This window comes from Halyomorpha halys, unplaced genomic scaffold (assembly GCF_000696795.3).
Source record: "Halyomorpha halys isolate HHAL.00 unplaced genomic scaffold, Hhal_1.1 Scaffold3311.1, whole genome shotgun sequence".
In the NCBI taxonomy this organism is placed as follows: domain Eukaryota; kingdom Metazoa; phylum Arthropoda; class Insecta; order Hemiptera; family Pentatomidae; genus Halyomorpha; species Halyomorpha halys.
In genome coordinates, this window is record NW_027111766.1 from 3,463 (window position 1) to 19,881 (window position 16,419).

A 16,419-nucleotide genomic window follows, 5' to 3' on the forward strand; every position below is an offset into this window, starting at 1 on the left:
TTAAAAGAAACAGAATTTTAATTTTTCTGAATTGAACTGTTTTGTTGAGAATGAGAGAATTGGCTTCTATGAGGTGGTTAACTGATTCTTTATAGTGTTATACAATCAAAATGCTAGTCAGACACATTCAGTCTGTTTAAGCCTCAAGTCTTTGCCCAAGCAGTCGGGATCTTCGTAAATACATTAGCTCATCAGATTGGTGAAGGTTAAGAAAATAAAATGATAGCTTGGATACATAAGCAGAGACCAAAAGATATTGACTCAGGCATACTCAACCTCTATGAGATCGGTACCTTACCTTCTCATTTATTCATTCTCTCAAATATATTCATATTACCTTTGATTACAAATAAATTCATATTAAAACCTATAGATAAAGACTCCTGGGAAGATTAAAAGATCTCAATATGAATATATTTTTAACAATAGAAAACAAGGTGATTTTGTGAATATAAATCATATAAATCCCTTTTCTGTCATACAAATACTTATGTCAAACTCAACAGTTTTTGTGATAAATTAAATTTAAAAAAAATTCAGATCCAGTAACATAATTTGTTTATTTTTGTAGGAAAAAAATTATACACATCAATTCAATATATTGTTCATTTATTACTACAATTATCAATTTATTTATGCAAAAATGGAATAAGCAGCCTAACATTAATAATAAAAATTAATTAGTTCACAAAACCAAAAGGAAAGATTAATAAAAATCTCCACGGGTCCCACAGGGTCCACCTGTTGTGCTGTGTGTTAAAATCTTCAGAGATAATAAAGTAATAGGAATTAACTTTTACTTTTTTTTTTTATTGATTAGTATTTTATAAAATTAAAAAGTAGAATAATTAAAAAAAAATAAAGTTAATGGTAAAAACTATTAATAATAGGCTGGGATTATAGTATTATACTGGAGCTTTTGGGTTGTGTATTTTTTATGCAAAAAAATTATCTACCAACTAGGTTAGGTATGCTGCAATGTTAAAACTGATTGTCAAGTATCCTCCAATGTTATTAACTCAAGAATGGCATTGAGTTGTAATCTTTTCTTTATGAATATGTGATATGTAAAAGTCCACAGGATTTTCTTGATTGATGTTAATAAGAAAAGAAATATATATTTAAATTATATGCATGTAAATTTAAACAATAAATACATAACCAAATGCTAATTACAAATATATAAATAGAATACATGATATGCACTAACACCGACAATTTACTTTTAAAAAATATCTAACTAATGAGATTGGTAATTCTGAAATATACAAAACTAGTAAGTTTAATATCACCTCTTATATTTCACTGCAGAAATTAAAGCTTCCTAGTCAGTAACTAAGTATTTGGTAGTTAGTAACGAAAAGAGCTAGCTCATTGAAATGATTGTTAATTGGACCAGAATCAGTGAAGAGGGATTCCATATCTAGCCTCAAGTACCAAACTCTTGAATAAAATTCTTTAAAGTTTATAAAATAAAATTCTTATAAAAGTTTATCATAGGTTTAAGAATGTTTATTTTTATTTTTAAAAATTTCAAGTTTCAATATTATGAGTGTAATGAGGATAATGTTCAATCGTTTTTTTTTTTTCACAAATTATCAGTTCATGTTGCATCATGAAAAATTTCAAAGAGTAAAACTATTCAATAACTATTAACCAATAATCATAGATAACATGATACTCAAAGATTCCACTATTGGAACAGAAAGGGAAAGAATGAAAAATCTCTTCAAAAACTTGGAATTGCCTCAAATTCGTCTAGTTATATCAAATGTACTCTCAACAATGGCCAAAGTAGATACTTCTACATATATTTAATGCAATATATGTCGTACATCAACTAATATTCCTATTGATAATAGTACAATAGGAATATTAGTTGATGTACGACATATATTTAATGCAATATTTTGTTATTAAAAAAATAATAAATTGACCACCAACCTTCATTTTATTTATTTGCTCGGGTTTTTATTATACACATAAAGCAATCGGCCTGATGTAATAATCTAAAGGTACCAAATTTTAGTATTAATGATGTTTTTTAAGATCATGCCAAATGGAAACTCTTTAAGACAAGATTTATTTATAGTTAGTATATATAATATAAATCATAGTTTAGAACTATTTGTTCTTTTTTTGACCGTAACCCTGACCTTCTTCTTATATTTAAATCTTTACAGTTAACTATATATACATATATATTATTTAATTTCATTTTATTGCATTTCTGATACAGTCCAAAGAAGAACAGACAATCCAAATTATTAGATATATAAAGATTAACAGGGAGTTTGTTCTATAGAGGAAAGATTTATAAATTTTATTGAATCATAAAATAAAAAAAAAAATGAAAAGGATTGGCTTAAGAAATTTCACATACAGACTGGCAATCATGATATTAAGAATTGCAGCACCCATAGCTGTCATAATGGTGCAAAAATGTCTACGGAATATACACAAAGGGTGCAATCTGCAATCCTAAAAGTAAATAAATTTGTACATTCTAAACCATATTCGTCTCAATCCAAAATTTAGTTAGAGTTCATAACACGAGCACATCTCCAAAAATAATAAAAATTTTGTGGAACTGTTCAATTTTTATTTTTTGTTTCCCACTTAGCCAGTTGATGTTTTATTTGCCCATCTTTTTATAATAATATCATTGTTTGTTCGAAAAACAAGTATCATCTGCAATTTATAATTAGATACAAAATATTTTTATTAATTAGATTTAATACAAATGAAGAGAAATGAGAAAACTCTCTGTGGTTTATTAGAATGGGACCATATCTTAGAATAAATAGAGGAGATAAATATTTTTTAACAAAAAATATGTTTCTATGGCTTGTGGACTAATTAAATGACAGGAAAATACCTAAGCTGGTATAAGAAATGATAATTTCTCAAGTTTTTCTATAAAAAAAAGGGCAGATATGGCTAAAATGTGGAACCTATATTTTAAAAAAATAAAAATAAATAAGATTTGTAAACAGTTATCGGAAAAATTCTTTTAGTACATATCGAGGATATTGATAAAGTAATTAAGCAACTTACTTTCACACTTGAAACGCTTCTTGTTGGTTTAAACATTGATTTACAGGATCACCAAACTATCAAATGACATGCTGTGAACCTTAGGCAAATACGAAATTGATTTGAACTAACAAGATTTGTGTGAGTTTCGTGTGAACTATATAAAAAAATTGTTCCAGTCTTGGATAAAAATTTTGAAAAAGTGAAACCCCTAGAAATCATTTCATCAAACCACCGATTTGACTTAATCGTAAATTATAAAAATAAGGAATCTGCATACACATTATTTCTAATTACTTCAGTGATTTTTGCGTCAGTGGGGAGATTTTTCAGACAATTTGAATTTCTAAGAAAGTATTTAGAACTACAATAGCTCAAGACAGGTTAGCCAATTTAAGTTTAATTTAAATCGAATGTAATGTTACTCGATCATTAGATAAGGAAAAAAATCATAGCTTATTTAGCCACTTTGAATTTCAGGAAAATACCTAAAGTGTTAACTTTAGACTAAAACTTTAAGCTAGAGACTAAAGTGTTAGTCATGAGAGTATTAAAGAACCTAAAAAGAGGAGAACTGACCATATTGAAGAGTTAAAATTTCCGGCAATAATAATGTAAAAACTGGAGTGTTCTCACATCATATTGCCAGCAACTACTAGATTGTATTACAGAAGGATTATTAGGGTTATTAATGTAATTCGATGAATTGTTTTTTGTTTTAATGTTTATTTTGACTTTTGTAAATATTGTTTTTTGTTCATTTTAGCTTATTTATGTATTGAATAAAGAATTCCTTAATTTTATTCTTAGGTTTAAATTATGTATATAGCAGTTATTTCAGAGAGCTTGTGAGTTCTTCCAATTATATGTATATAGGAATTTATTTTTATTGTAAAAAGGTTTTCTTAATTGTTTTTGTTTTCTATGGTATTATATTGTATAATATTAGTTTACGAGGATTGTTTGTAAACTGGTGGGGAGGAGTTACGGTTTGTGTCAGCTGTTACTTCGATGTCAGTGGACTTACGGGATCAGCTGATCGAATGTATAAGATATGTACCGAACCCAATAAAGCCAGTATTTTACAGCAGTCCAAGCGTGTTAGATATTATTCCTTCTTCTCTTTTTTAACATTTTGCTGTCACTGATACTTAAGTAATTAAGTTTGTGTACACAATTCCTTCGGGGTATGGCATATGAAATTATCACGTCTTCCACCAGACTTCTTAGAACGTTCTTAGGTCTTAGTGACTCCCATCTTTCGTTCCTTGGGACAGAGTCCAATACTACTTGAAGATCAAGAAAGGCAATGTTTTTATCCCTGTTCCTGGATTTTTGTAATTTATTTCTCTGAGTGTATATGTGATCTTGTGTTAGTCATCCTGGTCGAAAACCAGCTCGTTCATCTCCTGTGAGCCATTCTACTAGAGGTTTCTATTTTCAGTCTATTTTCAAGGATGAACGCTATAGTTTATAAATCACTGGGTTAAGGCATTTAGTCTTTAGTTGAAGCATTATGGCATTGCATTATGACATTGTTCTAACATTCAAATTTGTCATTTTTAATAACAATTCACGATCACTATTACTGTCACTATCTATGTGTGTTAGTGTTAGAACGTACTAGAGCTTTTTAGTTAAAATCAACTTCCAGGATGTGTTAAGTTTCATAATCGACTTTACACTTTTTTATGTCCTTTTATCACTGTTGTGAGCGTTTGTGTTGTCTGCTAACTCAATGACGAAAAGTAATAGGAAAGTGCAATTATACATTTAAGCCAGGTATATACAAGGGAGTTGCAACTTTTTCGTTATAATAGACTTGTCAGAATTACCAATTATATATGCATGGCAAATAATCGATTTTACACTTTTTTTTAGGATTACCTAGGATTTTGGGTAAAATCGGCTTATCTATGTAAAAGTACGTGTTCTATAGCAACTAGGTCTTGTCCTCATTAAGATAGTCTGACAGTGAAGAATTTTTAAAATTTTTCATGTAATGTGTCTTTAATTATGTTTATTTGAACTAACTCCCATTGTTAGAACTGCTAACTTAGCAGTAATAAATGTGAACGATGCAAGAATTTGATGAATAACTAAAAGAGAAGATGGTTGTTACCCGACCAGCCACGACGGTTCCTTGCTGAGAAATCGAAAACAGCCCTGAACGCCCAATCCCACTTAATAACATTGAGATTTACACGGTATTCATATATTTTGTTGAACTATTGTATTCAAGGCAGAATCGAGGTTGATATCCATCATCTCAAGAAACTAATCAATAAAAAAATTTGCCCGCGATTTTTTTTTCTTGTAAAACCACAAAAAGGTATCTTAAACAATAACTGGAACACTATCTCACCGATTTGCATGAAACTTGGAAGTAGTATAGGACCCTATGAACTGCACGAAATGGTACAAACTCAACCTCCTATTAGGAGCGGGAGTATAAAATAAAATGCTGGAGGAGTTATCTTTGATTTTTACTAAATTTTCTCCATCATTGAGGTATAAAATGACATGTACGTTTTGAGATCCTCTTAGTACCAAGTCTCTCAAAATGGTCTCTGTGTCCGTTGATCTGTCTGTATATTGATGATAAGCTTAGCTAAATAAAAAACGGAAAGTTGTACGGAACTAAAACTACATATTTATCATAAGAAATCGACTTAACTTTACATAATCAATTTGACCATGTGTGGCTCTAAAGATTTTTATTGTACTCGCCATATCAATGTATAATAAATTGGTCTTTTATGTCAGCTTGATTTTATCCACGTCGAAGTTCAATGATTAATTCATTAAAATCAATGAATCAATAATCAATGGTTTGATTATTCAAAATTAGAAACTAAACAATTAAAGCAGACATCAAGTCATCCTCATTTGGCCGATTTTTAAATCACGAGGTAGAAACGTATTGGATTTTGGAACGAGAGAGGCATGCTTTTAAAAAGAGTAATATTTAAATTCAAATAAGTATTTTAAGTTATAACAAAATAAATTAATAAAGTCTAGAGACGAAAAATTTCAGCTCTATCATAAATAAAAAAAGTGAGTTAATCTTGCTCAATACTGACAGTATAAAAAAAATGCAATACATGTTATGTTTATTAACTGATTAGTACTTCTTAATAAATATTAATTGGATAATTTAATATTGGTGTTCAAAATAAGTTCCCCTGTTGGTGATTCAGGCTGACATCGGTAGGGTCGCTTAAATCACTTTATCTTGATCTCCTGGAATAATAGCCTCTTGCAGTGTTATACAAGTTTTGTTATAAGTAAAAAACTAATATTTTTAATGAAATGGATTTTTTTTTATAAAGAGTTTTAGTATATTGTCTTAGTATGTCTATTAAACGCTATTATATCCAGTTACCACAGTCCAATTTTGTCATAAATATATTTTCATTTGATATACTTACACGCTAGTGATGCTGATGCCGACAGTTGAGTTTGAGTTCAGTGTATATTACATTTCGCTTTTCAGCCAGTGAAACTATTCCGGAATATTTTAATTTATCGTTTAATAAACTATAAATCCATTAAGTTAAATGTAGCTTATAAGACGTATGGACAAATTCAATTGTATGGATTACTATAAGCAATTGTAGTTGTCACCATGAACCAAAATCCACATTATCGGACTACTCTGCCTCATCAAATTCATCATGCACAGTGTTCTCCTATCCAAAGTTTTCCTGCAAGGTTTCCTGTGCCTGGACCTTTAGATGGGTTGAATCCAATGATTCCAGCTCCTGTGACATCTTCAGAATCACAGTATCATTCTCATATTCAACCCTTCCTTAATAATAGACCGAATGAGCAGCTCATAAAAACTGTTGAACAACAAAAGAACACTGAAAGAAATTTTAATATGCAAACGACAAGTGAGAGGACTAACCAAGATAGCTATAAGCCTACGAACACAGAGAATCAGTTTAATGCTCACTGTAATCAGGGTGCAAAAAATTGTATTCAATGTTTTAACAAAACCCAACCCAAACCCCAGACACAAGCTACAACCAGGAGCAATGGAAAGATCATGGTCGATGTTGCTACTATGACAGATCTTGATGAAACTGATCAAATGTCTTGGCAAAATGTATCTATGCCACCCAATACAAAAGTTGCTGAATATCTTACAAGCTTAAGACAGTTTTTGAAGGTAATTTTCTTGTTTTTTCCTCCATTTGTTCAATGAATTATGATGAATCTTGTTATATTTACTTAGCCTTATACTATTTGACATTTTAGAAATTTAATTATATTTGTATTTATTCTTACAGTAAGAATAGAATTTGTTTAGCGATACTTATTTATTTTATCCTCAACTTAATAAATTTCTTTTCTTTAAATTGAAACCTGATATTCTAAATCATAAGATTTTTGATATTTTTCCTTTGAATATTTTTTTTTTGTTCATTTTTTCATCATGCCTATTTGTTGGGCAATACTGTTCATTCTTAGGTCACTAAAGAAATAACTTTCTATGATGTATTCATGAATGGCTATTTGTACACCTTAGAGCTTAGTTCATATTTATTCTTATCACTTTAAAAAATGGTTCAATGAGTATTTCAGAAAAATATGAAATGATTATTTATGTTTAAAGTCTAGATAAGCAATCTCTCTAGTTTCTAAAAAATATAGATTCTAATTATACTGAGACAAGGATTATTTTTTTAAATAATAAAAAAGAAAGTGGTTTAATTGATTTTCTATTACTTATATATTAGGATTGTAGTTGTCAATAGATAATTTAGCAATGCCTAAAATAAAACTTATATTACTTCATTGTGAGATTATCTACTCCAGGTGATTAAAGTTCCGAAATGAATTTCAACTTCCAAACAAATACTGAAGTGGTTAGTTTCTCTGATTCAATCCTACCCACGAAAAAGTTGATTTCAGTCAAAGTTGTAGAAATTTTAGTCTTGATAACATGGGTAGTTTTCTCAAACATGTAGCAAACAAAAGTTTCAAATCTTAGTATTTTTTTTTTTATTGATTATAGAAGATAGGCGGGGGGGGGGGGGGGGGTACGGTTAGCAACAACACAAATAAACAAAAAATTATTTATTTATACCAACGTTTCGACCTGAATTTCAGGTCTTCATCAGGGCTATAGAACAAAAGAGATAACAACCATCATTTAGAGAAACATAAAACCGAAAAGAAATAGTATACAAACGAATTTGGTATTTATCAGTTTTATCCAAGATCCGGCTGGAACGTAAGTTCATTCGCTCGTCATATTTCTTAAATGATTCATTCCCCATTCTCTATATTTCTTCTACTTTTTTCCTATTTTAAATATATTGTTTTTACATACGCTTCATATAAGTTTATCTAAATAAAAATAAGTTATTACTCACACCATTATTCATATATAAGTCACTCACCCATTGTATCATATATTTCATTTTCTTTTGTATTGTTCAATTTGTAAATTCAAATTTGTTTTTTAATTTTTTTTTTTTAGATACCACTTAAATATCTTATATTATGCATATCTTCTTACCTACATAATATTATATTTAATTTTTCACTGTTATTAATTCCATACTGTCCAATTCCATGGTTATCAATCAATTATTTTGTATAATTCCAAATTTGTTTGTATACTATTTCTTTTCGGTTTTATGTTTCTCTAAATGATGGTTGTTATCTCTTTTGTTCTATAGCCCTGATGAAGACCTGAAACTCAGGTCGAAATATCGGCATAAATAAATAATTTTTTGTTTTTTGCTGACCGCACTCCCTAACTATCTTCTCCAATCAGTAATCTACGGTCAACTATCTACACCTCATTATTTTTTTTTATATTAAGTAATCTTTGAATTTAACCGTTTCTGATTCATATTTCTTGTAAAATTAATAAATTCTAGCCCTTTTATCCAATTTATTGACCAAGTTGTCTATTATTTCTGGTTTTGAATAAGATCTTTTTTTTTTCCCCAATATAAATTTCAAAGAAAGGGTAGGTTTCAAATTCTCAACCATTAGTTCATTTTTATATAATTTCATATTCTTTCAAATCGATTAAATTATGTCATTATGTCATATCAAACTTGTCACTATGTTGTAGTTGTTCACTATATTTTTGTGAGTAACTGTAAATTATATTAGGTTCAGTGATCGAAGAAAAGTATGCTTTAAAAAAATGTATATTGATTTAAAAATTATTGTAACAAGTATTCCATTAGTTTTTATCACTTATTTCTGTTAATATTTGGTCAAATTAATTAATATCTGGCTTAAATCTATGTTTAATTGGTCATTTATATTATTAATTATGTTATTTAATTTATTAGCTGTCCAGTCCTAATGAAAACAAAAGGAAACTTGGAGATGTTCGAATTGTGACTTCTCCAGATGGGTCACGTCTATACTGCTGTCCTGAGTGTCATATGGCTTATCCTGATAAATCACTACTTGAGCCACATCTTGCATCACATAAGATCGAGAGGCGCTTTGTATGTGGTGTTTGCGGAGCAGGGCTTAAGAGGAAGGAACATCTTGACCGACACCAATTATCTCACTCAGAAGAACGCCCTTACTCATGCGCTGCTTGTCCCAAGACATTTAAGCGTAATGAGCACCTTACTCGTCACTACATCGTTCATACTGGCGAAAAGGCTCAGGTGTGTAGAGAATGTGGAAAATCTTTTTTTCGAAAGGACCACCTTCGAAAACATGCTCAAGGACATATGTCCAAAAGACTTAGGCTTGCTGCTATTATAACATAGCCTGAAAGTCGGTGGCCAAATCCACCTCCCGCATCATATAATATTTTTTAAATTTAATTTCTATCTGAAACAAAATAGGTGGCCAAATCATTTGTTTGTTGCTGTAAGTTGATTGCTTAGTAATGATTAGAAAAACTTTCTTAACCAGACTTGTAAGTAGAAAAAACCCTTATTTGGTTGGAAGAAATAATAGATAATCATCATAGTTGAACTATTTTACATAATAAATTATTTAAATAATGATACCAAAATGTGCCTTTGATAGTGTTTAATTTTCTTTATTTCTTTTTAAATTTGATCTAAAACTAGTATTATTTTGTAATTAGTACTAAACGTCACAATAATATTTTGAATTTAAAAAATAGGTTATTCTAGAATCCTGTCGTTTTTTAAAATCTTTTCCTAATTGATAATTTCTTAACTTATTTGCCAAGCTTTACAAATTTTTGGCAATAATCATTTCTCTTCTTCCCAATACTGAAGCCATTGAAAATAGTCCTTAACTGTGTACACAATTATAGATTTGGAACTTGAAGATGAACCAATAGGCTCGAAATGTTGTTCTGATGGAGTAATACAATTTTTTTTAATATTCCTTGAAAATTTAGAAAATATGAGAAGCCATTAAATACTTCTAAGTATTGTGTAATGTATACGCATTATGTAAAAATATTTTCTTTAGTAAAGATTAGTAATTTTCTTTTAATCCACCATATTTCTTTAAGCTGTTCACTTCTGTTTGTGTTTAAAATTCTTATTTGTGATTTTTTAAGGAATTATAAGTATTTAACCTCTGTTCTCAACTCTTAGAATCATTTTATCGTATGGGTTGGTATTTGGTTTTTTGATTAGGAAGGCAATCACAAAACTATTTCAAAGAAACCGCTTTATTATATGATTTCTTTGCTGAAATAACATTGAATGTCCATGACATTCTTACAATCTTAAGAGTATCATAAAAAATCTTCTACTCAATTGGGCTGTGATTTAATTAGTGAAGATATGGTTCTATATTTGTATTAATATGGTCTGTTATTATTTGTATATAGTTCTTTCTGTGATAGTTTAACAGTGAAGTTAAATGTTTAGATGTTGGTTTTTATGATATGAACCTCTTTTAATTCAGTTGATCGTGTCCTAATTAATTATTGAAGTAAATATGTTCATTGGTGCATAATGTATATTTGGAAAAACTTCACTTCTTATTTTATTATTCATGACTATAAAAAAAAAATCGAAAATTGAATTAGTAGCTAGCTTCATATTTCGAACTTGATTGTATATTTTTCTGTTTGTTGAAATATTTATTTCTGCATGATTATTTGTTTTGAACAAGTGATTGTTAATCTAATAATTTATAGCCCTGCAATGTTACAATAACATTTGTTTCTTTTTTTTTACCATTGCAGGGTGTTCAGCGATCCTGGAAAACCGGCAAACTTGGGAAGGTCAGGGAATTTCGACAAAAATCTGGCATTTTTCTTACAAACTTTTGAGCAATTTGCTGAACATAATTACTTATGATGTTATTGTACGTTGTCATTTTATATAATTATTGCTGTCATGATTTTTAATATTTAATAATAGATGATTGTCTTTAATTATTACTGGCTGCTTGTCATAGCCAGTACTAGCTATATTTAGGTGAAGCATCTGTTATAATACGATGCTGTGTTTTTTTTTGACATTAGTGTGCATGGTAAGAAACTTTTTTCAAATCTTTGTTTTCCAATAAATATTATTAAATTTAATAATTATCCTGATAGCACTAATTTCATTAATGTTTGACAAGCATCATTTATGGCTTTATATAAATATGTATGATACTTAAGATTTTAATGAGTCTAAATATTTATTAAATAATGGCTTCAGGATTTCTTTATTCCCTTCTCAATTTATTTCACAAGTGTGTAGTTATTATCTTAAATAAAATTCATCAAAGCAATGTTTCTCTTCATTTCTTCCAAACCTTTCCTATTTTTGTTTTCTTTTTTTATTAATTTTAATGAAAAATAAATAAATAAAATTTTAATGATGTTATAATTGTTCAAATACTATTTTGGTCTAATATTTATGATAACATGTAGTCAAAATTAAAAAAAAAAAAAAAATATGCCTTAATTTAACGGTTAAATACACGTTAATTGAAGGGAGTATGAGTTTTATTATTTTTATAAAATTTAAGGTAGAAAAGGTATGATAAATGCCCTTTCTTTCCTCTTACAAGTCTGGTTTAATTTTAAGAAGCGCGAAGTCTAGTATATTTGTATTCTTACTGATATATTAACTAGTACATTAAACAATTATGAAGGTAATTAAATGATTAATATTCTTATCTTAATCTGCACATTCTTGTTTATATATCTTCTTACAGTGCTTCTTTGCTATTTAATATGTAATATTTACTACTCTACTTCTTTGACTTCTCAATAGTTGACTCAATTTAGGATATGACTTCACAGTTCTATGGTAATTCAACCTGTTAGCTAACCTTTTCAGATTTTTAAAAACATTTCAGGAATCATCCTCATCACTGGCATTTATAACTTTATTATGTTATGATTTTTTTAATTATTTTTATTGGAATTTTTTTTTTTTTCAATTTTACTTTTCTAATATTACTACTTTTCCATTGTTGAATTACTGTTCTAATATATTTATAAAATTATGTAACTCTTTAATATTTTAGTAGAATTTCTTAAGATTTAAATTGATAAGCAACTTTACTTAAAGTAGTCAAATTTATCATTTTTGTATTAGTTGCTGAAACAGTTTTTATTTCTTTGTTTTTGTATACTTTTTTTTATATTAAAAGTTTTGAGGTGGTATTTCAATAGGATCTTGGTGTATAGGACACCAATTTATCATTTGTCATCGAAAGTAATTAGCATTACATTAATACCTTTACTTTATTATCTGAACAAAATATTTAGGTTGAAATATTTAATTGTTAATTGTTACTTAATATCAGGGTCTAATATAGGATAATGATTTACTAGAGCTACAGGTAAATAACATTTATCATTTTGATGGTGGAAGGTGAGGCAGCATTAAAATTAAAAAAAAAAAGTGTGTGTATATGTGAGTGTGTGTCTGTGTGAGAGAGAGTGTGTGTAACCTAGCTCAAAAATAAAAACCCATACCAAACTAAAATTACATATAACAAGTAATATTAAAAGTACATTTCTGAAAACTGAAATTAGTACTTCAAATGTATCGCCTGAAAAATCATGAATTTTGATATAAAATCATGAACTATGTGACTTAAATAAGAGGCAGAGAAAAAAAGGTTTGAAGCAGCAGTCCAATTCTGTTACTTGTCAATGCCACTATTGTTCATCAAAAAATCGATCATTCTAAAAGAAGAGTTCATAATTTATTCAGTGGTGTACCTTGAGAGAGCAGTTGTCCAATACATATTGAAAGGACTCTTTTTTTTTTTGCACTTATAAAAACCTTTTTTTAATCAGTTGAGACAGTTATTGTGTTCAAGTTTAAAATTGTTGGATTTTTAGTTAATTTTTGAGATGGAGAAAAATAATTTACTCCAGGTCCCCTAATGATATAGTTAGGCCACTGAATTAATTTCAAATTATAATCTGGGTGATACTGCCTATGTTAAAAATCTTTCTAGCTTTATGTTAGTACTCTTGATCCTATTGAGTTACCACTAAATGATTTAGTATTCAAAACTTGTAATATCTAATTTATATTTATTTTATTTTTTTGAAATCTTTTAATTTACATCTTGTCCAATCCAGTTTTCCCTGTATATTTTTTTCATTGCTATAAGTTTATAATACTCACTATTTATTTTTTTATGTTTTTTAAAAAATTTTTTTTAGCCAAAACCAAGAAATTATCACTATTAAAATTTGATTATCTGATATTATGAATACCCATGGTCTTTTCTTCTTACTTCAGATAGTCTCATGAGGGATGCTGGAAATTGAATTATAGGTTCTTCAGGTCAGCATAGATGGTTAGTTATCAGCTGAGTTGGGCGTTACCCTTGTTTATAGTTTTCCTGAATAAGAGTGCTGAACTGGAGAGAAAACATTTCTATTGTCTTATCACTTACTGCTTACGGCAGATTGAACTTTCTCAAATTTAGAGTTTGTTTTTTTTTTAGGTGAGCTTGGTTTCACAGGAAAAATATGATTATTTTCCCAATCGCAATAGCTAATATGTTGCAGTGATGATAGCGTAATACCTTATCATTTATAAATACTACTTTAATAGATTTGAGTTCTTTGAACCTCAGTCGATTTTTAATTTGTGGAAATGTTTCACTTTCCAATGGCATGCTGTTTGTCCTATCATTAACCACCTGATTTGATGAGAAAAATATTTTAAGATGTATTCATTAGCACATTAACGATTTACTCTTATGCTAAGATCTTTTTTAGATTAATTTTTATTGGAAGAAAACATCCTTACTTCCTTCAAATTATTTTCATCACTAAAATCTCTTTTCCAATCTGTTCATATCTCCACAGGGATATTATTTTAAAACATGATCATTATATTGACTCTGTGGGTGACTTGTTTTACAATATGGTTTGCTACATTGTTTTACACTCCTTTAACCAGGCTTGGCACTGGTTCTAGACATCCTCAAGGAGGTGTTAAGTATCTTGAAAGACATTCATGCCTTTTTCAAAGAATGTTAACCCTTTGACACAAATTAATAATGTGCCAACTGGTTTTGAAGTATCATAGCTGTCTGAAAGTGCCTTGCTCACTTTTTAGAAGAATCCAATGTTTTGGCTTTTGTTTAAATGTTGTAATTTTTTATAATGAAGTAAATTGGTATTTACAATTATATTCAAACTTTCTTACTAATGTTATTTGAAAATGAGTTAATATTGTTCATTTCTCACTGAAAAACATTGAAATAAGGATGAATAATGTCAAAAGAATCTTCAATACTTATTTATTTATAATTTATCTCCAGTAAATTGTTATCAGCCATTCAATCAGGAGTGTCACATGCCCAATTAACTGAGATTATAATCAATAAAACTTGCTTTTTCTATGCCAAGCAATAATTAAATTTATTAATCTTAGGTTACAAGTTTCTATCTTCTTCAAAATTGCTTAGAAATTGTTTACTTAACAATCTATTATATTGTTTTTTTATAAATTTAAATTTTTGTAAACTTACCTTATTGGCCTCCTTTTGGGGTTGTTCTAAAAAGACTGTCAAAAGTACCAAAGAAACTAATAATAAGTTATTAAAAGTAATCAGAGACAAGTTAAGTTGGATGCGGTTGGTTAATGATTTGGTCACAGACTAAGAGTTGGTTTTTGTATGGGCAACCTTAGGGTGAGCGGAGGTTCGTGTGCGATGTATGTGGAGCTGGACACTCTCGTCAGGAACATCTTGATCGTCATTTGAACCAACATAGTGAGGTGAGGCAACATGCATGTACAACTTGCGGTAAAGCCTTCAAGCGCTCAGAACACCTAGCTCGCCACCTTGTCATCCATTCTGGCAACAAGACCCACGTATGCTTTGAGTGTGGCAAAGGTTTCTACAGGAGAGACCATCTTCTCAAGCACTACTCAGCTCACCGCTCACCACACAAACTTCACCTTAATATAATCTAGTCATAAAAATTTTAAGTGTACACAAGGAAAATAATTATCACATTTGACATTAATTGTTGATTGATGTCATATTATAAGTATTTAGGATAGTGTCAAAAAAAGTGCTCTTTATGGGCGCTTATTATTTCCATAGATTATTACTAATAGTATAGTTTGGTTTTTGTATATACGATAAATATAATTTGTGTGTTTGTTGTAGAATGTGCACTATAAAATTTTTCACACATCCATTGTAATAAGTAGAAATATTTATTGCTCTCTATAAATTGTATAGCATTTTGAGGTAGTAGGTCAAAATAATTTCTGTTTATGTCAATAAACTGTAAAAGAATGAATCACATTTATATATTTTGTTACATAAATGTTACGAGTACAATTAATTCTGAGGGTAGCTTTTAATGAGTAAACTAATATTTTTAGGATACTGGTGGTACACAGAGCTTTCAGAATCGCTGGCCATCTGGCATCTAAAAAGCTCCCTGAATTGAAATAAATTTGTAAATTGTCAACTTCATATTTTGAAACTTGATTACATATGTGATATGTAGTAATGGTACATGTAGGGAAATATATGATCATTTCACAGGGTTACTGTGTTACGGACATTAATAGAAAAAATTATATAAGAACAATGTCTAAAAATTATTTATAATTCTTGAAATATTTGTTTCTATTTTTACAATGCTCTCAATATATTTTAAGAAATTTGATTTATCATTGAAATTGACACATTATGTGATTAGTAATTTTTCCAAAAAAAAATTTTAAAAATGACTGATTGAATTTATGGCTCATTTAACAATTTAAAATTAAATGAAGAACAACGAAAATGGATGTTCAGTCTTTCATTATTGGAAACTTGAGTCCATTTGTTAAGGCTAATACCAATTTCTTTCAATATATTTAAAATATATGAATCTTATAATGAATTTATTATAGTCCTAACATTAAATTTTCATGCTGATTACATTACAGAAATGAATATATATATATATATATATAATATAGTGAA

General features: G+C 28.7%; 1 protein-coding gene across 1 annotated transcript; it reads left to right on the forward strand.

Annotated features, from left to right (window-relative positions):
* Window positions 1-6,273: 6,273 nt before the first annotated feature.
* Window positions 6,274-16,388, forward strand: LOC106691808 (uncharacterized). Its single transcript, XM_014437699.3, has 3 exons — window positions 6,274-7,210; window positions 9,360-9,689; window positions 15,123-16,388. Exons 1-3 carry the CDS (start codon window positions 6,665-6,667, stop codon window positions 15,405-15,407), a joined length of 1,161 nt encoding a protein of 386 aa, XP_014293185.1. The 5' UTR covers window positions 6,274-6,664; the 3' UTR covers window positions 15,408-16,388.
* Window positions 16,389-16,419: the final 31 nt, after the last annotated feature.

Excerpts from the sequence above, each read along its gene's own strand:
- LOC106691808 (XM_014437699.3), top strand. The coding sequence starts at position 6,665 with ATGAACCAAAATCCACATTATCGGACTACTCTGCCTCATCAAATTCAT. Across the intron at positions 7,211-9,359 it reads GCTTAAGACAGTTTTTGAAG|CTGTCCAGTCCTAATGAAAA; the intron begins GTAATTTTCTTG and ends TTAATTTATTAG. Across the intron at positions 9,690-15,122 it reads ATACTGGCGAAAAGGCTCAG|GGTGAGCGGAGGTTCGTGTG; the intron begins GTGTGTAGAGAA and ends GGGCAACCTTAG.